Source organism: Anastrepha ludens, chromosome 5, assembly GCF_028408465.1.
Source record: "Anastrepha ludens isolate Willacy chromosome 5, idAnaLude1.1, whole genome shotgun sequence".
NCBI lineage: Eukaryota > Metazoa > Arthropoda > Insecta > Diptera > Tephritidae > Anastrepha > Anastrepha ludens.
In genome coordinates, this window is record NC_071501.1 from 20506953 (window position 1) to 20531909 (window position 24957).

The window sequence follows — 24957 nt, forward strand, 5'->3', positions numbered from 1 at the left end:
TGGTGGTTTGATGTCCAATAATGTAAATTTGGTTCTAAATTTAGTCACAATAGCTCGAATAGCCGCTTCAGTGGGTCGATTAAACTGACCATAAAATGGAAGAAGCGCGCGATAAAATTTCTTATCGGAACACGTATTTTTATAATAAAATTCAATGATTTGCAAGCGTTGTTCGCTTGTAAGACGATTCATGGTTAAATTATAGACCAAACTGAAGATGTTTGACAGTGAAACAAAACACGAAACGTGTGTCAGCTGTTTAAACCAACTGTTTAAAAATATAATGGCTAAAAAATCACCCTTTATATTCTTATATTCTATATTCTTCTCTCAATCGTACGAACGCATATTTTATTACAGCGAAGGGTTTGCTTTGACCAAACCGAACTCACAAAATACACTCGACACAAAAAAAACAATTTATAAAAAAAAATTAATAAAAAAATATTTAAATAAAAATAATTAAATAACGCAAATATCCTGTAGGTTTTCAGGTTTTAAAATTTTATTTTTACGATATTGTACAAATAACATGAATTGTAATTTTTCAAATTTTTGAAATAACTAAATAAATATTTTACTTAATTAATTCAAATATTGTAAGCCTATATATTTATTTTACTTTATTTTATTTGTATGTATGCTGGATTGAACAATATGCAGTAAATTTTTCTCTATCGCTTATTAATTGTGCTAAATGCACTTACTATGTTAATCAACTCTTGTGTATTGTATGTTGGTGTTGCCAGATGCACGGAAAACAATTGAAAGACTTTCGAGATCAAATCGAATCAAAATCGAAAGACTTAAAACGAATGCCATTTAAAAGCTACTTAACAGTAAAACTAACAGTAAATTAAGCAGTGTTGCAGAATGAATTGAAAAACGATTAAGGTAGAAAACGAATTTGGTTCAAGAAAACAACAGCAACATAAAATACTGTGCAATGCAATTTCCGCGTCGTTTCCGCGACAGTCGGTTCTACGTTACCGAAACGACCCGGATTTATATCCGGCCAAGGACTGTCACTCCAGCAGCATTCCCCGTATGTAAGTATGGGGAATGTTTATGCTGCTACAACAACAACTGTGCAATATTTTAACCGCATTCATTACAGTTTGCACCAACGGTTTATGTAACTAGCTGGCAAATATTTTCCCGAAAACAAGAAGCAGAAAACAATTTAATAATTTTTAAGTTCAATTTTGAAAAGGTCTATAACATTATATTATTTAACATCACAAAGCAAAAAAAAAAGTAAAACAAATTTTTTTGTGTTTATTATTTAATTTACACTTTTTACATACATACATAAATACTCATAAATTCAGCTTAGAAAGTAAGATTTTTAGATTTTAAGATTTTTAACTTAGCAAAGCAACAAAAAATAAGAAAAACTAATAGTTAAAAATTTAATATACTCGTAAGCAGCCTCTCACTGCTGTTGGTGTTTGCTTTTGTTTATTATGTATGTGTGTGTGTGTGAGTGTTTTGTGTTGGTGTGTGTATGCGGTTGGTATGTATCTTATAAATGCATACAAGCATACACAAAGCATGCAGCTGCGTGTGTTACGTTACATATTTCGCTACTGATAACTGCATTTTTTATATATATATATATATTTGTATGTATATACTATACGTGTGTACATTTTTGCAATATCCATTTGAATACATTCGCGAGTTTTAATAAAATTTTTGCTGTTGTAAAATTTGTAAACTTATAAAAAAATATCTTCGAATTGCGTACACTGCAATAAAATACCTACATCGTATGTATATGCACACGTGTGTGTGTGTGTGGGTGTGTATGTGTGTATATATTTTGATTTTGTTGTTGCAGCTATTATTTTCTTCCACTTTTGTTTTTGCGCTTTTCACTACAAATAAACAATTTTTATTGTTACTCATTTGTTGTTGTTGTTTTTTCTTTTGCCACTCACCAACACTTATGCAAAAATTACATTATTTCGTTTTTTACTTAAGTTTTTCAATAGCTACATTTTACATTTTTCTCAATACGCTTTAATTCAATTTAAAATTATAAAAAAAAAAAACAAAAAAAGAAAAACATTCGTTTACCACATTCCACTCCTTCAAACGTTCTCGTTTACAAATAAATTTGATATCTCAGCTTTTTTAAACGCTTTAATATTTACTTTAATTTCGCTTCAACAACAACTCGTGCGACTCATAAAATTGCCCGCTTTTCCTTGCATTCGCTTATTCCAGATGGTAATTGTAAAGGCTATAGCGCAAAATTCTTATCGATAAGATAAATGATAAGCGTTACATGCGCCATAATTACATTAAAAAATATTTCTTTTTTGTTTTGTTTTACGTATGTAAGTATTTGCTTTTTCTGCTCTCTTTCATTTCGTGTTTTGTTGCTTTTACGAGTTCATTTTCTAAGTCGCTGTGTTGCGTACAAATAATTATTTGCGTTTCTCTTTGTAGCTTTTTACTGTTGCTGTTGCTGTTGCTGAACTGCGAGTTGTTGTCTAATCGACGAACAGCTGGAAAGTTACCGAACCGGTTCGTGCATTCAAACTGCCGCTGTATTGGATATTCTTGGCCCAAGCGCGGCACTCAATGTTCACTAATTGATTTTGTTTCAGCTTTTCGAATTGTACAGCGATCAGTGGGCTGAGGTAGCCTGGCTGGTTAAGGTATGGGTAGTAGAAGGCAGGGAAGCCACGACCTGGATAGAATTTCATTTCGCCCACGCTCTCCTTATCGACGGCATGCAGACCGTTGCATGATACCCAAACTTGTTGACGCTGTGAATGGAATGAGAGAGAGAGAGAGAGAGAGAGAGAGAGAGAGAGAGAGAGAGTTAATGTTAATTAGTTTTTTTTGAAGAGATTTCAAGTAATAAGATTACATAGGAACAAAAAATCATAGAATGCAGGTATACGGAGATTCAAGTAGAACTTTTCGAAGTAACTTTTACGTGGTGTAATTTTAGATGAAATGTGAACCGAAATTAGGGGGAAAATGTCAAAAAGTTTGTGAAAAAATTAAAATTTAAATTAGAATGATAAAGGTAAATAGTTAATGTGAGTGAGAGTAAACTGGTAGTAAATGTCAAAATAGCTAAATGTGCAAAAAAGAAAATAAAAGGTTAGGCTAGGGAGAGAATATAAATGAATTGTGAGAGAGAACTGGATGAATTGTGTGAAAAAGATTTTTTAAAAATTGTGAAAAGATGAAAATTTAGATTAGCAAGTAGGTAAATGCAAAGGAACTGTAAAACTGGGCGGGGTGTATCAAAATAGTTACCCTAAAGAAAGAATACAAAATTAGTGTAGAAAGAGAATGTAAATGAGCTGTTACAGAGGACTAGGTCAATCGTGTTAAATGGCTACATTTTGTGGAAAGATGAAAATTTACATTTTGTGAAAAGATGAAAAAAAGGAACTATGAGTATGGAAAGTATAAAAATAGCTACCCTTAAGGAAAGGGTGAAAAGTGAGTTTAAAAAGAGAATGAAATGAGTTGATAGAGAGAAAAAGGTGAAAGCTGTAAAAATAGCAAAAGTTTGTTAAAAAAGAAAAAGCTAGGTTAGCAAAAAAAAATGTAAATGAACTGTGGGAGAATACTAGCTGAAAAGTCTTAAAATGGCTAAATTTTGTGAGAAAACTAAAAATTTAGGGTAGGAAGAGAATGTAAATGAGGGAACTAATTGGAATGTGTGAAAATAGCAAAATTTTGTTAAAAACCGGAAATTTAAGTTACGAAGTATTGTATATATGAAGAAACTGTGGGGATAATTAGGTGGGATGAATTGATAGATAGAGCTGGTTAAATTTTCGAAATAATTAAATTTTGCGAAAAAAACGTGACAACGTCATGAGAAAATACTGATGGAATGGTTGTATTTTTCAAAAGAAAATTTTAATTTTATTTGTTTGATAGATATTTTGTATTGATATAGAGAAGGAGGTAAGTGGAATCGCAATGGAATAGGTCAAGTTACATTTACACAAACGTGAAAAATGACGAAACATTTATCAAATTCATGAAAGATATATTCAATTTCGAGTGTGCATCAGACGTTAAAAAGTCAACAACACTAAGAGGCACCATCATCGATTTACCTTTTTCAAGACACTTTACACTCGAAACACTCCCTTTCATTTCCTACTTTTTCTATCATCGTCCTATTCTCAACAGAGAAATGGTTCATTACCATGCACACAGCAAGAAGGCATATGCAAATACAAATAAGTGAATTTATATATTATATGTACATATGCGCATATACATACATATATATGCTCACTCAAGTAGGAGAGAGCCAGATGTCGAACGGTGCCGAACGCGGGAGCCGATTGTGCCTCTTTGTCGTTCGTTCCGCGCTCTCACTTTCAAGTTCAAGCAAGGTAACGCCGCATGAGCAAGATAATGATACATTTTTTGGTGCGTGAAGCCGGCTAAATCGAGTTATAAGACGTTATCACGTCAAAAATGTGTATTTAGGTTAGGAAACTAATGTAAATGAGTGTAGGTAGAAGGTGTAACAATACCAAAAGTTAGATACGAAAGAAAAATTTAGGCTAGAAACAGAATATAAATGAACTGTGAGTGAAAACTAAGTGGAAAGTGTCAAAATAACTAATTTATACAATATATTGTAATATTATAATTTTCTGAAAATTTTTAATTTTAGGTTAGGAAGAGCTTTTAGAGACAATTAAAATAGCTACATTTTGCTGAAAAGAAAAAAGTTAAGTTACGAAGCCAATTTGAATTAACTGTGAGAGATAGCTGGGTGCAACGTGTCAAAATAGCTAGATGTTGTGAAAAAAAAAAATTCCAAGTTAGGCTAAGAAGAGAAAGTAAAAGAAAGGTGTTAAAATAACAAATTAAAAAAAAAACAGTAGTTATGTTAGGAAGAGAAAGGCTAACGAACTGTGAGAGAACTGGTAGCTAAGTGTCAAAATAGCTAACTTACATTCTGTCAAAAAAATGTCGGAAATTGTGCATTTATAAAGCGCGCGTTACACATATGTCTAAATTTTTTTTGCTGGAATGTTGGTACAACTGTCCTCTATAGTGTCGCAGAGTTTGAGCGTGGATAAAAATATCGAACAAAGAATTTGTCTTAAATGTTGAGTTTTGAACGGGATTTCGTTGATATTTTACACCGTCAATTGGGCATGAGACGCGTAACTGATAGACTCGTTCCAAGAGAGTTGAATTTCTTTCAAAAAATTCATGAGAAGAAGGTAGCTGAAGCCTTGCTTGAGCAAATGAGTTCGGGCACAACGTTTATCTAGCGCATCATAACAAGTGATGAGTTTGACATGCAAACCAGTCAACAGGCGGCTGAATGGCGCTAACCACATGAACCGAAAGCCAAAATACCACGTCAAAGTCAGTCAAAAGTGAAAGTTATGCTACTAATCAGGTGATTTACAAAGGATTTCAGTAAATGAATTTAGGAATTGGAAAAGATTTAGAATGGAATTGAATGATAGGTCGATAAATGAAAAGGCTCCATAACTATTGACCGATCAAGTTGGGTTTCTTTCGCCCTCGGATTACATTGGTATTGAAGAAAACGAGATTGCTTAAAAAATCGCAACGAGGGGAGAATTCTTGTATAATTACACGGTTCTTCTGTGACGTACCTACGGAGTACTAACCCTAACAAAAGAGGATGGCGGAAGAAGCGCGTAGGAAATTATGCTGCAACAATTTATCGAGGTATTAAGTAATTTAGAGCAACTTTGGAACCTTCTAACCGAACAATCTTTTATCGCGTAAATTCTAGGCCTAAATTGTAGGTGGAACTATCAGTTGACTAAACAGCAAAGTTATTTGTGTGAAATATGTAGATTCTGTAGAGTAGAGAAAATTGCAAAACACAAATGTAATACTCTGCACTGATGCACAAATGAAAAAATCCTGGGTGATCATCTAATAAAGGACGACATGATGTGTTCGAGGGACTTGGAGTTCATATTAAAGTTTCGCTCGGAAGTTGTAGAAGGTGAGGAAGTTATAGGGATAAGGAAGAAATAGTAGAAAACTTCCTTTTAATTCTTCAACGTGAGCTAAAATCTGAGCAGGTTTTCTAGGTAGGAAATTTTTAAAGTCTCTTGCGGAACTATCCGCTTCTGTGCTTCATAAGATCCACAAATTGGTTTTACGAAGCAAACTAAATGAGGTTCGCGTGTTGCACACTGGTATCACAATGGACTTGCAAGTTCAAAGTGAGTTGGTCATACAAAGCGGACACCACTACAACCTAACCTAATCTAACCGAGAGAGGAAGCAAGACTAAAGGAAATTTTTTAAGCCCGTGGAGGAGTATGATTGGTTTTCAAATCGCGTTTTCTATACAAAAAAAAAAAAAAAAAAATAAAAATAAAAATAAAAAAAATAAATAATAATAATTATAATACCAGGTTTGTAATAGTCAACGTACCCTGGATGAGTAAAAAGAGGTGATTATGAGGTTCTCTCTCATTATTAACCTACTGAATAAAATTAGAATTTTTATATTCCTTGATAATAAATATTTTCTTTGACATGACATTTTTAAGAAGCACTAAAGAGCACTAAAAAAACCTCTTTTGTCGCTCCTAGTCGAAGCATACGGCGAATAAAAATTTAACGCTAAGTCAACTTTGCTTTGATTCAGTTTTGTGGAAAGAAATGATTTTTATCATTCGCATTCCTTTTTTATCACATCTTAACTCTATTTCGACAAGTTGCTAGGAAGTCTAAAAGAAGCAGCAAGCGCGATTAACCTATTAAATTCCTATAAACCTTTTTCTTGACAAAATTGCAATTGGGAGTTCGTCATTTCCTGCTAAGTGGCAGCTTATGAAAGTATGATTATTTTTAATTCCACAAATCGATGTAGATTGCATTTTTTGCACCCATTTTTGCTTGTGCTTTGACTCACCTCTACATCGGTTAAATTTCCGATATGATCTCTCAGATCAACAGGCATTTCTTTATCCAGTTCCTTGGGGTTATCAAAGAATTGTGGCTGCCAATTGAAGATCTTATTCAATTTCAGGAAAATGCACGGACGTCCATTCTGATAACCATAGCCATTCTCTTGTGAACATGGGCCAAAGCTGTTCACATCGACAACACAAACCTGATTGGCGTTATGTGTCTGATTGAAGCGGCAGAATTTCCTCTCGCCACTGCTGCGGTATTCTGGGCGACGCAAACGGAAAATGCATTAAATATTAAATCACGAAATTCAATGTGCACAACTTACTTTGTAGAAATTGATCAACCAAACTCGTCCAATAGCGTCCTTCCTCGGGTTTCTTTGTGTCGAATTGTATCACCGAACCGCGTTCGGTCTCCTCGCTCAGTGGGCGAAAGCCTAAACCGGGATTCGTACCGATTAGTGAACGTTCCAACTTCCAAGTTGGTTCTTTGTCGCTCAACGAGGCGAATAGACCCTGCATGCAGATGGCAAACAAACCAGCGAGTACGATGTAAAAAATGGTGTAGAAGAGCATCAGTTGACCTGGAAGGAAAGGAAGATAATATTATTAGATTTTTGTAATACTTGGTAATTTATTTGGATATTTTAGGTTAGATTTGTCTTAAACGGATCTGTCAATCGAAGTAACATTTCGGCTCTAAAAGCATATTTGCATAACACTTGACTTAAACAGACGATAGGTTAGGTTAGGCTATGGTGGTAGTCGGTCCGTATGAGTAATTCACTTAGACCTTACAGGTCCGTATACCACCGTGCGACACGGGAACCTTGTTTATTCTTTTTCATGAAACCATTTTGTGGCTCTTATGAAGCGCAAGATTGGTCTAATCCCCGCGCCAGATAGTGTAAGAGAATTGAAAAAGTGTTTCCCTAGACAACCTGCTCTGATTTAAGCTAAGGCTGGACAATTGCAAAGGAAGTGCTCAAATCTTTCTTCCTCTTCCTCATTTCTACAACTTCTACAATATTCATGGGAGAATACTCCTAGTCCCAAGTAATGCTTGCTAAATAGCTAATCACCGGTGACACAAGCCACGACTTTCGAGTTATCATCTCTTGAGAGGCTAAGCAATTCCTTTGTCTTTTCTTGTTTATTTCCCATGACCTATTGGGCTCTTGGGTAATGTTGTTTTTCATTATTAGTTTACTCGTGGCCGAATTGGAATACCCAATGGTACTTTTATCACGGAGCAGTTGAAGAGCAGGCTAGCTCATCAGCTCTACAGTTTCCCTCAATATCTTTGTGTCCCGGAACCCAAATAAGGCTGACTTTGAATACGATGCTAATATCATTTAGGGCTGCCCGGTATTCCTGTGCAACCTTTGATCTTAGTATAGTCGCATCCATTGATTTTATGGCCGCTTGGCTATCCGAGAATATATTTATGGTCATTTTTGTTACGGCATGCGTATTTAGGTATGAAGCCATTTCTTGTATAGCTAGAACCTCTGCCTGATCAACACTGCAGTAGTCTGGTAGTCAAACGGATAGTTCCAGTCCTAATTCCTTCGAAAAAACTCCATAGCCATAAGGTTTAAAATGTCTTCGCACCATACAGTGACAGACATTTCTACTTGAGTGGTGTGTCAATAAAACTGTCCCACTTCTTTCTCTCCTCCGGAAGTTCCGGTAGCATTTCATCGAAGACCGAAAAGATATAAGCAGGTGTTTTGATAAAGACTGCGTGCAGATCAGATCTTCCTTAGTCAACAGATCTTCCTAAGGTAACTTATCGAAATATTCCGCCTTTCTTGAGTCAAATGAAATTTTAGAAAAAAAAAATTGAGTGTAACGGAAAACAGTCTCCAAGTGGTGCCCACATTTTTGTGGAGAATCCACCGGCTTCGGCAATATGCACATTGAATTTGGAGGTGCAAAATTCATGCTCAAACGGAAATGGAATTGGTTCCACAATTGAAAACTCTGAGGTCCCATATCCCACCCAGGATGACAGGGATTGAAAAAATATGAAACAACTAAGGCAAACATTTAAATAAACATAGTTCTAGGTTAGGTGGCCGCCGTAGCTGAATGGGTTGGTACGTGACTAGCATTCGGCAGCAAAATAAGAGAAAAAGTTATGTCTAATAGCGCTTGTCGCTCGGTAGGCAACGGCAAACCTCCGAGTGAATTTCTGCCACGAAAAAACTCCTCAAACCAAACCATTTGCCGTTCGATGTCGGCTTAAAACTGTTGGCGCACACAACAAATAGGAGAAGGAGCTGAGCCAAACGCCTAACAGAAGTGTACGCGCTAATAATTTATTTATTTTCATTTTTTTTAGTTCTAGGTTAGGATCCCACATACAGGATAAGGTTGCTGATTGAAGAACAGTTCGCTTCCTCGGGAGTGATAAAGTGAAGTTGGTTGTTTTTATGTTGCAAGTTCGTAGCATTATTTATCCTATAGGAGTTCGAGGCTTCCGATATAGTCTGTGCTCCCAGAGTTAGTTCCTAGCCTTTTTCCGTCTTCAAAACTAAGAGTGAGGAATATATGTTTGACGTACTTAACCATATGCAAGTGGGAGTCTGCCTTAGCAAGCTCGTCAACTCTCTTATTTGCTTCTATTCCGTTGTGATTGGGCAAATCTATTATGTATTATTAGCTATTTTTATTTAATTTTTTTCAAAAATTTTATTTTTTTATGCATAATTAACTAGTTTGCACTGATAATTTTCCAGCATACCGTGTAAGGGTTTTTAAACGAAATAATCGTAGAAGAACTACAGCCTGTGATTGAATTCATCTTGGTGCGCGTTGACTATGAGCAAACTTGGAGTGTGTGTTTCTTGGAACTGCATTTTTCAAAATGACCTGATCTCTCATTTAAAAATTAAGTGATTAAACAATCACTTCACGAATTTTCTCTTTCCACGAACACTTTATTCTACCATTTTTGTATAAGCGAATGATCGTTCAAGTTTACTACTGCATTTAAAAAAAATCGCATTTTTACGCATTTAAAATTACTTATTTAAAAAACATTTGTCACGTACATAGATATGAATATTTTACTTGTGTGCATTCAGTTCAATAGGCGTCACTTGCAATGACAATAAACATTCAACTTCAACTCAGCTTAGTTTCTAGTTTTTTGTTCTGCTTTTTTGTTTTTGTGCCGGCACTACGTAAATACTTGCAATCTCTCGAGTGCACAGTGGAAACGAATTACTGGTAATCGCAAGTGAGGTGTTTGCTACGAGACGAAAAGCTAAGTATTCATAGTACTTGACAGTTTGTTGAAATGCTTTATAAAGTCATAACTTAGTAAATGCAATAAAATGTCAATGAATAATTTAATGCACATACTAATACAGGGTGTTATTTTAAGAGCTCCACAACTTCATAATGATAATACAAAGAAGAAATATTCGAGGAATACATTTTTTGTGTGTGTTCAGCTGGTAAATAATTGCATGCCATTTATTTTTGGAATATAATATTCGGCATATGGGCGCCGCGACTATGAGATGCATGGCCTATTCGATCCATGTTCACTTGTTTTTTACTTTTTCCAATAAATCGGAATAATTTAATCTCTTTGGTTTCAATTCTTGCATGAGCTGTGTTTTATAGGTACTAAGATCTCACTTAAAATTTGCCACGTAATCGGATTACAAAGGCCAACAAGTTGAGCACAACTACAACTATTGGGCCGGACAGTATACAGATAAACTTCCTAAACTCCCGATCACCGAATGCGAATGTTATCTGAGTCAAACTCCCATCTATTGCAGACGAAGAGCCTCAGCTGCCTCGCGAGATCCGCGCATTTTTGGCTCAACTCCTACCTATACAAAATCGACGCCGACACGACCCTAACCAGCTATTCGCACGCCCCATCAAACCTACTCACCTAACACTCCTGTCTCTCTGAACCCAACCTGTTAAAACAACACGTTTCTTGGACCTACCGTTTGATGAGTTAGACGAAAATGATTGGTGATTACACCGCACTAGCAGGATCTAGTAAACTGCTGCAACAACAACCAAAAAGTTGAGAACGACGACCAATCGATATTTCGGCGTCTTTTTCAACACTTCGAGCATAGATTGTTTTTTTTTCAAAGGAAATTTCCAAATTTGTAACAAATTTTCTGGCGTTAAACGATTCATAATGATTTGCCAAACCTGAGCAGAAATGCCAACACAGATTTCCATTTATAGCTGTCAAACCATAGTTATCGATATCGATAGTTCTCATGCAGCTAGAAACAACACCCGATATGCAGCTTTACATGTGTATGTGTGTTTTTATAGCCCCCATATTACTAATCAAAGTCATGGGATTGAGGTTTTTGGGCGCAAATATTTCTATAGAGGAGAAAAATAAAAGTAAATGCGTGTAGGCGTTGGCGTATACGTAACTAAATATTTCCTGTGCACGCGCCTTGAAGATGTAGGCATTCGCATTTACATATTTATGCACATAGTTCTAGATTTGTATTACTACTCAGTAGTAGCTTAGTAAACTAGGTAGCTATTTAGTTGGAAAAGATGAAATATTCATAGCGAAAAATCGCACAATTGAACGCCATTGTCGTCTACAGCAACAATTACCTCTTGGAGACTGGCGAAGGTCGCTAGATGTGCGTTTGGCGGTTAAGAACTCAAAAGCGCTGATAAATACTTGGCTTTGTAGTGAGATATAAGGATTTCAGGTATGAAAAGCAGTAGATACATATATATATATTGTATAATTGCTAAAATAAGCACAGTTGGAATTTCACTTCTATTTGACGTATGTAAACAGGTAAATAAGTACATAAATAATTATTTAAGTTTCTATATTTTTCAGTGAGTAAATATTCATGTATATTTATTTAAATAAATACCAGTAATTTTTACAACTGTAAGTCAGCACCCCGCTCACTACTGCTGCAACGTAGCCAAGTAGTAGAGTACATAAATTAAAAGTTTACTAGTGAAAATCGCAACAATGTGCCGTTGTCAGCAAACGTGCCGTGAATCAATAGTCAGTCAATATTCACAGCGTGGCAGTGGCAAACTGATCGCAAATTATTTAACCGCATACACGTGTATACTTGTACAAAATACAAATATCTATACATAGGTACAGTGAGGGTCGCTAAAGATCGTACAAACTTTTTTCTATTGCTTACTTTGTTTAATTTTTTCTTTTTTAAATATGAGTTTTTGCCTACACAAGTAGCCAAAGCAAACTATTACTAGAAAAAAAGTTTTTAAAAAAATTGTATTAAAAAAAAATCAAAAAAAAAAATCTGAAAAATTGTTTTCACCTTAATCATTTTTTTTAATATTAGATGGGAAGAAAAAATTCATCATTTTTGCGTAAAATACAAAACTTTATTTAAGATGTTTCAAACTGTGTTAATTCGGTCAAATATATACCATTTTCTTGCATAATTTGTTTTCATTTTAAATGTAGCTTCATAATGCCTCTCTCTTAGAAGTCTTGTTTCTTGGTCTACCTGCGAAAAAACTCTAGCCATAAATTTGTATATGGTGGCTACATTAAAACTTCCCAACCAAGCTCCCGTAATTTTTGACAAGCCTCTTCAGACGTGTGTGACCTTGAGTTGCCCTGATGGAACACAACACCTCCTATGTTAGCAAATTCTGGCCGTTTGTGGTCAATCGCTAACTGCAAACGGTCCAGTTGTTGACAGTAGAGATCTGAATTTAGTGTTTGATCACACGGAAGCAAGTCATAATAAATGATTCCTTTCAAGCCCCACCAACTACACAGTAGAACCTTCTTGGCCGTTTGTCCTGGTTTGGCCACCGTTTGAGCTGCTTCATCACGCTGTTACGTCATTGGTGCTGAAAGCTTCGAAGTTATGAGGATCGAGTATTCACTGAGGATCTTGCATATTTCCGCCGTAGTATGAATTGGCGTTATTTTTTGCCACTAAAATTTAGTGGACTATAAAACTGCATACACAAAAATTTTTTTTAAATCTTATAGCAATTTTTAAAAATCGTATCGCAATTTTTCTAAATTTTGGAGAATATTATTAATATGTTTTTTAAGAAATTCAATTGGATTTAAACTCTACTGTACTAAAACGAAAAATAGCTACAAAATCTGATTAGTTTTGTTATTAATTTTGATGAAATTTTCTAAATTTTATTTAAATAAATTAAATAAGGCTTAAATTCTACTGGACTTTAAAACTGCCTGCCCAAAAAAATTCTAAAAAATCTGATTACAATTTTTAAATTTTATTGAAATTTTTAATATTTTTTTTAATAATTCAATTGGATTTAAACGACATATATTGGGCTACTGCATGCAAGAAAAAAAAACAACAAAATCTGATTAATTTTCTTTTTAATTTTGGGGTAATTTTCTAAATTTTATTTAAATAAATTAAATTGGATTTGACTATAAAAAATTAATGCCAAAAAAAAAAGTTACAAAAACTGATTAATTTTATTTTTTTAATTTTGAGGTAATGTTCCAAATTTTATTTGAATAAATTAAGTAAGGCTTAAATTCTACTGGACTGTAAGCTGCATGCCCAAAAAAATTTGGTTAAATTTTTGAAATTTTGATGAAGTTTTTTAAATTTTATTTAATTAAATTAATTTGGACTTAAAATCTACTGTATCATAAAACTGCATGCCAAAAAACAAGCTTCAAAATCTGATTAATTTTGTTTTTTTTTAATTTTGGTGAAATTTTTAAATTTTACTTAAATAAATTAAATCGGATTTGAATTTTACAGGAATATAAAACTGCACGCCAAAAAACAAGTTATGAAATCTAATTATTATTTTTTTTTTAATTCTGGTGAAATTTTGTAACTTTTATTGAAATAATTGAATTGGATTTAAACTCTACTGGACTATAAAACTGCATATCCAAAAACAGAAAAAAAACGCTCTACAAAATCTGATTAATTTTTATTTTGATGAAATTTCTAAATTTCATTTAAATAATCTAAATTGGATTTGAATTTTACAGGAATATAAATCTGCATACCTAGAAAATAAAAAAAGAGCTACAAAATCTGATAATTTATTTTTTTAATTTTGATGAAATTTTGTAAAATTATTTAAATAAATTAAATCAGGTTTAAAATCTGTGGGCTTAACAATTAAATACAAAAAACAAACAAAATGCTAAGGAAAATTTTGTTTTTATTAAAAAAAAATCGTCCCTTAGTTCTTACTATTTTCTTAACAATTCAAATCAAAATTTACGAAAAATATATCTAAATAAAGAAAAAATGCCGAATATTGCCACACACAAAAAAAAAAAAATGTGCAGTGTCACTCACTGTAATTAATAAGAATGCTGGCAGGCTAAGTACATATTTTGCCTATACAAAAAGTATTTACGTGCATATGTGGCTATATGTGTTGGTAATTTAATAATTTTAATATATTTTCAAACTCATTTATTAATTTAATTAAAATCCCCTTAAAAGTGAAAACAGCTTTCGCAATCCCAACGGCGCACAATGCACAAAATTCTGGGCGACCAAAAATCAGGGACACCACCAACCAATTCCGACTTAAAAACTCTACATGTATACGAAGAAAACCAGTACCATTTTTTTCTTTTATGTGGTTTTCAAGCTGTAAAATCGGATGAGAAGCAACACCCGTCAACGACAAGGAAAGGAGCTAACTGTGAGAATCTGACGCCAGTCTTGCCAAAATTAAGGGTCTATTCTGATGCGGGAAATATTTAGATATCTACAGAGAATCCCTAGAGGAGCCTCATGCCATCAATCATCAAGCATGAGGCTCCTGGTGCGACACCAGCAAAGCTACAGGTATGGATGAAGACAGCGGGGCGTTCCCATGACAGTCGATTCTAAGTTACCGTTATCCGGGCGTTCCGGATATATGGCTGGCTAAGGATTGTCACTCCAGCTGCATTCCTCGTTTGTATATGGGGAACGTTGAAGCTACAACACCAACAGCACCGCGATTAGAGGCACGCGCTCAGTTTTCTAGACTTTTGCCGTTCTCAGTCAGACAGATGAAAATAATTAATCTTATAAGACCAAAAATAATTTTTTTTCTAGCCGGTCTGTGTCAATTTATTGTGCATTTTCCTAATTACTTACGTATTTTGGTTGACGAGGTGCCAGTCACATATAAATTACATTATATTTAATTTTCACTTATTTGAATAGTAAGAAATATTTTTAGCTGTGGTAGTATAAGAAAAATTATTGTGCAAATAAGAAATAGAAATGCCTTTATTTGTTTGCTAATTAAATATTATAATTTTATACAAACTTAGAAGCTTCCGAATGCGCAATAAAAGGTGGTATTAGTGAAAAAAATTTGAATCTCAAGAAAAACACAAACAATTTTTATTTTAATTTAGTATAAATATATTTTATTTGAGCGCTAATTAGTCTAAAAACAAGTCCGAGCTTGCGGGATATGGAAGTTTGTATACCCGGCGTATGCTGTTTTTTGTTTTGGTGGGTGAGGTAGGGCTGAAAATGCCTTTGAACTTACAGCGACCGTCGTCTACTGCGTTGAGTGGAGCGGCCACTAAAACAATCCCTTCTCTACTTCTGGGGAGTCATCCGGGACTACTTTCTACATTACGTGGGCAGGGCATAGAACAGCATCCATAAGTGACCAATTCTATTCACCCACTTCTGAGGCCACCGTATTTGTAACCGGCTTTCATGCTATAGGTTCGTCTTCTTGTTTCTCTGTCTGTGAGGCTTTGTTGCATTGTGTAGAGGTCTATTATTTACCGTAGTATGTTCTCTATGTATTTCTTTATCGCGTTCCAACTGCACAGCTGTTCTCGCGTTCAAGCATTTTTCTGTTTATGTTGCTCGACGCGACGTCACCAATCTGCTTCCACAGAGTATCTCTTTTCGAGAGCCATCTGTTACAACTAAAAAACGTGTGTTCAGCGTCACCGTTCGGCACTTCGCAGTACATGCACTTGGGATCCCTTACCTTGCAAATGTGGTATAGGTATCTTCGGTAGTATCCGTGGCCCGAGAGGAACTGAGTTATTAAGTAATTCACTTCCCCGAAGTTTCTTTGAACCCATTCACCTATGGTAGAAATCAGCTTCGCCGTTCATCTGCCACTTGATACAGTGTCCCATCGGCTTTTCCACCGCAGCATGGATTGGCATATCCATTCCGCGAAGCTAGTAAAGACGTGTTTCTACTTGGTGTCCATTCATTCTGCATCCATTCATTCTGCGGCCATGAGGTCGATGAGTATCTCTCCGTAGATTCCAAAAACTGTAGTGCCAGAGACAGTGCGGTAGGCTGAGACAACTCTGTGTGCCGCTGTTCGTTGCATAGCCTCCAGTTCCTTGCGCTTAGTTTTGCAGTTTAGCGCATCTCCTCATACTTCGCTGCCGTACAGGAGAATTGAGTTTGTGGCCGCCATGATTTGCCTTCTTTTGCTCAGTGTTTACCCACCGATGTTTGTCATTAATCTGCTTAGCATTCCCGTGGCCTTTGCTGCTTTGATAGTCGCATGACGCATCTGGACCCAGAAAGTAAGCTTGCAGTCAAGTTGAATATTGTTGAAATTTCAATACTTTTTGGGTCACTAGGGACGCATCGCCTACTTGCATGCTGACCTCGAGTGAAATGTCACAGTAATAATTACCTAAGGAATATTCGGGGCAAGACACGCATCTATGCAGAGAAGAACTAGCAGCCCCCAGGAGGCAATTAATTTTTTGTTTTTGTACGTGGGAGGTAACCGTGGTTGCTTTTCAATGTTGAACTCAAGCAAGAATAAAATCAATACTAGACTTGAAATCCAGATAACAAATACCTTCGGTAGGTAAGTTTCATTAAGTTTTTACTCGAACTTTCACAGGAGAGCTGTTGATGGGTAAAATAATTCCCCTTAATATTCCGAAGCTCTTCATTAAGCTATTACAAACTACCATTATCTCAAAAAATTTATAAAGCCCTCGCGCACTAGTGGGGAAGGTATAAATATTTATGTATATATGTCTGTAAGTACATTTGAAATTTTCAGTTATGTCAAATTAGAGCTCTAAAAGCATGTCTGAATTTAATTAAGCCCCTTTTACTAGTGCCAAAACATAATATTTAACAACAATTAAAATTTTATTGCTGCAAATAAACATATTTTTATGCATACATAAACGTTCATATATTCACAGCGATAAGAATTCGCGAAACAGCTGTGTTTACGAACTCTTTGTCAAACTATTGTCCGTACATACATACAATCATCCACACACCCATACGTTATATGCAGCATTAAATTTAATCATTAACTTTAGGCGGTTCTATTTGATCTTAAAGTATATTTAATATTTTTTTCCATTTTCCAATTATTTTTCCACTTTTGATTGGCACATTTCCCCTTTGAATAGGCTTCGATTTCACTTCAATGTTGCGAACAACGTGTGTGTGTGCAACATGTATATCTGCAGCATGTGTCTATGCAATGTGTTTCTGCGCACTATTGGCACGCAAGCAGAATCATCGCACAGTTGACAGCGCCAATACAACTACTTGTTGCAGGCTATCAGCTGTTTGTGTTGTGTTATTGAATTAATTGCATGGTAATTTTGGTTATAAATTTTGCAATTTAATGATTTTTCTTTGAAAATGTGTTTAAAGTGTTGCGCAAATGAAAGCGGGAGTGTGGTCATATTGGAAATGAAGGAATTCATTGCGAAAACTATGAATTTGTGCTCTCGAGCTCGTTCTCGCGTTGACCCAAAGAGCAACGCTTGAAATGCTAAATTAATTGTTCCGCAGACAATTCATGGAGTTGTGATGTCTAAGTGATGGTATTTATAATTACTTTTCCTGCAAAATGTTTGCTAGAATTTCATTGGCGACTGGCTTGTCGGGCTTTTAAATGTGTGTGTCGAGAACTAAAGGGAATTGCACTTCAGCGCAGGAAACAAATTATGTGTTCGGGTTGCTGTGTTGCTACCGTGGCTCAATAAATAACTCGGTCGCCAAAGTGATCTGGTTTTAAAACTAAAAATATATATGAAAATGCAAATCTAATGCTTTTATGTGTCACATTTACTTTCGCTCTTCAAGTGTATTTTTTTCAAACTACCAAAACATATACAAACTTTAACTCCTTCATGCATGGAAAATACAAAAATAAAAACTTAGCAGAAAACATGACAAAAAAATCGGACATTTATATAAAGTAGACTTAGGCAAATACTATTTAAGAAAAAGGGTGTAATTAATATTTAGTCGGCAAGCCTTTATTTTTTTCACAGCATTCAGCCTTCTTGGCATGGAATCGACCAGCCTCTTGTATGCTAAAGTATATATTTTCCCACATTCTTCGTTAATAGCGTCTTCTAGGTCTTTCTTGTTTTTAATTTCCAGTACCAGCAGCGGACATACAACTCCGAAAACCATTAGCGACCCACCCACATGTTTAACTGTCGGACGCAAATTTTTTTCCAGCAACTCTTCATTAGATCTTTTCCGCACATTTGATTGTCCATCTGACTTAAATATGTTAAACTTGCTTTCAGCTGCAAATAAAACGTGCTTCCAGAACTCGAAATCCTTATCCCCAACGCTTTATTCTCTTGTGTCGGTTAATATCGTTAATGAGAAGCTTTTTCGTGGAATTCTTCCATTATAATTATTCTATCGCAACACTATGTATATGTATACATACTTTAGGGGTTGCAGTTAATATTAAAGCATTGAGCGACTTTTACTGCGAGCTTAGGAGCGCTCAAATTTGGATTTTTCTTTAATCCACCATTCATCTACATGCGAAAACAGTTTTGCTCGTCCGGGCTTCTCCACGGATTTCGTTTCTTTAAAACGTTCGGCCGACATAGCGGAATCGGTTGGTGCGTGACGACCATTCGGAGTTCAGAGGGAATTCTCTCAATGAAAGACCAAAATGAAGAAACAGTTTTTTCTAATAGCGGTCGCCCCTCGGCAAGAAATGGGGTATTTCTGCCATGATAAAGGTCCTCATAAAAAATATCTGCAAATTAGAGGCGGCTTGAAACTGTAGGCCCCTCCATTTGTTTAACAACATCAAGACGCACGCCACAAAAAGGAGGAGGAGCTCGGCCAAACACCCACTATTTCTGCGATTTCTTGAACAGTTTTTACCCTTTTCGTGATGACTAATAATTAAATTTCTGACTCAAAGTGAGCTTTGTTCACGTTGTCTACTCATGTTTATAATTTGTACTTTTATTCATCAAAAAACGACTGAAATTGTATTTCACTTTATTACGTTTGGTTCTTTCTTTGCGCTGCTCTCAAACAAGACAAAATGAATTGTTGGATTCCACCTTTGTAAAGTGCCAAACAATCGCAATAATGCAAGCTGACCGACTTCGTTTTTGACACCAATTTCGCGAATGCTGCATGATAAGTTTTTTATAACAAGGAGGTAATGGATTTGTAAATTATTATTGCTATTTTTAAAATCCTATTTGAACACTTGCATTTCTTACAAAAACTTTGAATTTGAAGCTGCATGCCAACTATGCCCAAGTTCTTTATTGAACCACTGTATGCGCTTCTGAAAACCCCTTCTTCTCACCATCCATAAATCAACTGACCTTAAAACAGCGTTTTCCTATTTAGAAGGCGCTATCTGTTGTTCCAAGCTTAATATATGCAACTACAGACATATGTATGTACATATGTACGAGTGCAATACTAATAAAGAAAAGTAACAAACATTTTTTTAATTATAACTATTATAGTCATAAAGCGGATTTTGGCGTCGAATATTTTGTTAAGCTAGTAAAAGTTGTGTGCAATAATTAGAATGTTTGAACCATAAAATGATAAGACAATGTATCAATAGTAAAGATATCAGGGGTCTACAAGGTAGAACTCGAGTGGTACGCCCTGGGAGCTAGTACTTTTCGCTTATATATAACCATTTTTGTTATAACTATTTAATAAATAATTAAATATTAATAATTTTGAGTGAGGTTAAAGCATTTTTTGTTACGAATTTTATTATATTTATTATTATACACGTGTATATCTATGAAATGAGACTTTTTTTCAATTTCAAACGTTTATTAACAAAAAATGCTTACAAATTTAATCTTCAAAATAATAGCAATCGCTAGCGACACATTTTTCCCAATCTCTCAGGCAATTTGTGGATGCCGCGCCAAAAAAATTTGCCGTCTTTGGCCACAAACCAAGCATCGAACCATTTTTTGGCTTCTTCGTGAGAATTGAAGCGCTGCTCGGAAAGTGCGTGGTCCATGGATGCAAACAAATGATAATCGGAAAGCGCCAAGTCTGGTGAGTAAGCCGCATGCACCAGCGGTTCCCAATCGTACGTCTCCACCAATTCGCGGGTCGCTCTTGTTCGATGTGGCGTTGCATTGATACATTGTCAGTTCATGCAGCACACATCTTCCGACCTTTAAAATCATGCCCATGTCTTTCAAACGTTTGGAAATGGTTTTTTGGGTTAGTCCCAACTGCTCTGCCATCATTTCTTGCATTTGACCATCATCTTCATCCAACTTACTTACTTAGGTGGCCATAACAACCCGTTACCGAGTTACGGCCGACCTCACTAGCTCTCTCCAGGCGCCTCTGCTCCGCGCGCGGCTTCTCCAATTCTGTACACCAAGCGAGCATAGGGTTTCCTCCTCCTGGTCTTTCCACCGGAGCAATGGTCTTCCTCTGCGTCGGCTTCCTTGGACTTCGCCCTCGAACACCTTCTTTGCTGGAGCTTCTTCATCCATACGCACGACATGCCCTAGCCAACGCAGGCGTTGGATGGCGATGCGTTGAACTACGTCAATGTCGGCGTAGATCTCATACAGCTCGTGGTTCATTCTTGAACGGTAGTCTTCGCCAACGCGCACAGGACCGAAGATCTTACGCAGAACTTTTCTCTCGAACACCCCAAGAGCGGCTGCATCGCTTTGTGACACTACCCATGCCTCTGCGCCATAAAGCAACACGGGTATGATGAGCGTCTTGTAAAGTGTCAGTTTGGTCATGCGAGAGAGGGCTCGACTACTCAATTGCTTACTTAGCCCATAGTAACACCTATTAGCAAGAGTGATTCTCCGTTTGATCTCCAGGCTGATATCGTTGTTGCTGTTAACGGCGGTGCCAAGATAAATAAATTCTGGCACAACTTCGAAAGTATAGTTGTCCGCAATGACGTGCGTTCCTACACGCCGTGTGTTCCGCGTTGTAGACAGCATATACTTTGTTTTACCCTCGTTCACCGCCAGACCCACTCGTGATGATTCCTTCTCGATAGCAGAAAACGCAGCCGTGACATCTCGCTTACAGCGGCCCATAATGTCAATGTCATCGGGGCGTCTGCAAAAAAAGGGCGTCTGTATTTGAAACTTACGAGGAGGATTACTGAGAGGATTTCGGGCCCTTAAAAATATAAAAATGTTTAATCTTCTAAGTAGGGTGGCTGTCGTAGATCCACCACTGGAACTTTTTCCTCCACGATAGGTTCCTTTTTAACCCATTCTGTAGCTCTTATAAATGAATAAAGCTTCATTATTTCTAGATGCCTTCCATTTTAACCTTCTGAACATCTGTTTTTTCTATTATGGTTATTTGACTTCCGTCTTTAAAAAAGAATAAGTTATTATTCCAATAAGGACAACTTCTATTTTCACTCTAATGTCTTCATGAGCTCTTCTTGGGTCATGTACCCGAAGTTATTTTTTTTTGATTTCCTTATTCACTCCTCTCGGGAGCATGGGGCCTTGACAAGACTCCGTCTTGCGTTGGACTCGTTAACCTATTTTTGCTTTCTGGCAGGGTAGGTGATTAGTCTGTCGCTACCAGTCTAAAGTGGTGGAAATGCCCACCTGTCGTTGCTTAGGAACAAAGTCTTCTTACTGCTTGCAGCGCCATCTGTGTTTCACATTTTTCTAGCAGAAGGATCGCACAGATGGTTGAGGACCTTGCTACATTTAGTTTGTCTGCACTATTACCGCGGTTGCCCGCTTCCTCTTGCTGGCGCCATTGATGCAATGTGTAACTGTTTGTTTTTGCTTGGTTTAGCAGCCACAATGCAGGAGTAAGTATGGGAAGTAAATTCATAAAAACAAAAGCTTCATAAGAACTTATATATGTATAAAGTGCATTAAATAGCTATATCTTCGGGATTTATTGACAATTTTTTACAATTTATTAGTTTCTTATTTAATTTTATTCTGAACCATATATACATATCTAAATTTCAAGCATTGTACAAATTGGAAAAAAAAATCAACAAAATTTCATAAAAGTTTCACACTTTTTAATCAGAATTTTTTTAGAACAATTTCGAGTATGCACTTTATAGCCCATGGGATTCGGTAATTCAATTAAATTAACCATTAAATTTGGTTTAATGAAGTGCATATGTAAAGTGGCTCAAAAATCCTGAGAAATTTTTAAAACTTCTTTTGCAGATGGCTGTTTTTACCATTAAAAAAAAACAAAAACACAAAAACTAACTTTCACTGGTCCACTGTGCGTATTTTGAATAAAACTTAAAAAGTTATGGGAGTCCCATTAGGACTATTCAGGGATTTCTGAGCGTAGGCTCTGTGATTAATAAAAGAAAGTAAGTAAAAAATCTTAGAGGGAGTGCTAAAAATGTTTTAAAAATGCCAAAAAAATTGTGTTTCCCCTAAAAACTCTAACTAAAGCATTTACATTTTTTTCCGAGTAAAAGTTTTTTATAAATTATATTTTATCAAAAAAAAACACAAAAAAAAAATAAATAAATAAAAAACGAAGATATTTCACATTAAAAAACTCAATACTAATGTTTCCAACACTGTTTTGATTTCAAAATTATTAAATTTTTTTCAATGTTTTTTCAATTTATTTCTTAGATATTCAAGCCTACAAATAAACCAATTAAAAAAGAATAAAAAAGGAATAAAAAAAATAATATAATAAAAATTTAGTAAAAATAAAAAAAAAATTTAGTAAAAAAACGTATTTTTTTTGTATGTGAAAAAAGAACGAAGATACCATTTCATTTTTAAAAACTCAATACTAATATTTTCAATAGTGAATTGATCTCAAAATTATTACATTTTTTTTTCAAAGTTTTTCCAATTTATTTCTTAGAAATTCAAGCCTATAAATAAACAAATTTTCAGAAAAATTTACGAAAATGTTCAAAGTACTTCAGCCACTTGATATAGAATCATCCATTCCATGGGTTGTTTCTGAGCTTGTGGTACATTTTAGCGGCTTGTTGTTGTATCAACCTTTTTAAGTCATGTCTTGCTCATTAAATGTGAGTCAGTGAAGTCATTCCCAGAATATATTCCTAGAAAATGTGACGTTGGACTTTAAGGATTATATGATTGCTTGTTTTTTTTTTTGTAAAAAAATCTATATGAGAATATGCAAATATTTCTTCTCATAGCGATAAATAAGAAAAACATTTAGCGAAATCGAAGTGTGCAAAAACTTCTAAGCTGCATTAACAGCTAATTTTCTTGCGGCTTACACTGAAAGCACTAAATGAATGAGCGACACGTTTTAAGCCACCTATTCGCAATTATAACTCCAGCAGAAATTTAACAGCATTCAAATACTTCTGTAAAACTCCACTGTCTATAATTCTGATTCCGTTCAGCAGCTAAAAAGTCACATGTCTTATTTTTTCAAAAGTCAACAGAATCGTCAATACATACGGGCATATTAAAATTAACTATTTCCTCGCTTTGTGTGAGTTTCAAAGAATATTAAAAAAAGCGCAAACACTTCAGTTATAAATACGCAACAGTAACCAGTTTTAACCGGTATTTTTGTAACACCTCGGTTACGAGATAAATACACACGAATACGAGTACATACAACTGTAGAAACATCCACAACAAGCCAAGCTAAGCCAGACTTAGCAAAATCCAATGAGTGCGGTGCAAAAAATGTAATTTGAGAGTTAAGTTTTTTAAGCAGGTGATTTATTTAGAGTTCTTCACTGGAAGTATTAGTAAATGCTGTTTTGTACTTAATTTTGGAAGCGCCATCATTTTTAACCAAAATAATGTTATAATTTATTCCTGACTACACGTGTGGCTAATGAAATAAATATCTTCGATTTGTAAAACGCACAAGCACTTACACACTTCTTCTTCTTCTTCTTACACACGCTTTAGCTAATAAATTGTCAATCAGGCAGAATGTGAATTAGTTGCCATAATTAAATAGCGCAAAATGAACAGCCTACTAAGTTAAAGTTGTAAAGGAAAATCAATTAATCAAGGTCAATTTTTCTGCAAAGGGAAGTGAAGAAAAATTTAGTTTATTTTTTTGTATTTTTAAGCATACCAAATTTTCTTGCCAGATATATACCTATGAAACCGGAGTTTTTGATTTGTCGCAAATCTTGTAAAAGATTCTATTCAAAGGGGAATAAGAAAAATTGACTTTATTTATTGTATTTTTAAAGAGACCAAATTTATACCTATTAAACCGGAGTTTTTTTATGTTTTTGTTTTTGCAAATATTGTAAAATATTCTATTCAAAGGGAAATGAAGAAAAATTTAGTTTATTTTTTTTTATTTTTAAGCATACCAAATTTTCTTGCCAGATATATACCTATGAAACCGGAAGTTTTTATTTTCCGCACATGGTGCAAAATATTTTATTCAAAGGGAAATTAATTTTTGTAAAGGGAAATGAAGAAAAGTTTAGTTTATTTTTGTATATACCATATACCAAATTTATACTTATGAAACCGGAATTTTGACGTGATAACGTCTTATAATTCGATTTAACAGGCTGCACGCACGAAAAAATGTGTCGTTACCTTGCTCATTAGTGTTACCTTGCTCATTAGTGTTACCTTGCTCATATGTAGTTACCTTGCTTATTAGTGTTACCTTGCTCATATGTAGTTACCTTGCTCATTAGTGTTACCTTGCTCTTTAGTGCTACCTTGCTCTTTAGTGTTACCTTGCTCATTAGTGTTACCTTGCTCATTAGTGTTACCTTGCTCATTTGACGTTACCTTGCTCATTGCATTGCA

At 35.2% G+C, this 24957-nt stretch overlaps 1 protein-coding gene across 1 annotated transcript in view; it reads right to left on the reverse strand.

Annotated features, from left to right (window-relative positions):
* Positions 1 to 478: 478 nt before the first annotated feature.
* LOC128864999 (sodium/potassium-transporting ATPase subunit beta-1) overlaps positions 479 to 24957 on the reverse strand; it is a 92132-nt gene continuing 67653 nt past the window's right edge. Inside the window, exons 3-5 of the mRNA XM_054104833.1 lie at positions 7247 to 7504; positions 6920 to 7182; positions 479 to 2780 (exon numbers count right to left, since the gene is read on the reverse strand). Coding sequence (XP_053960808.1) covers positions 2502 to 2780; positions 6920 to 7182; positions 7247 to 7504 — 800 coding nt within the window. The 3' untranslated portion in view covers positions 479 to 2501. The remainder of the gene's footprint in view (positions 2781 to 6919; positions 7183 to 7246; positions 7505 to 24957) is intronic.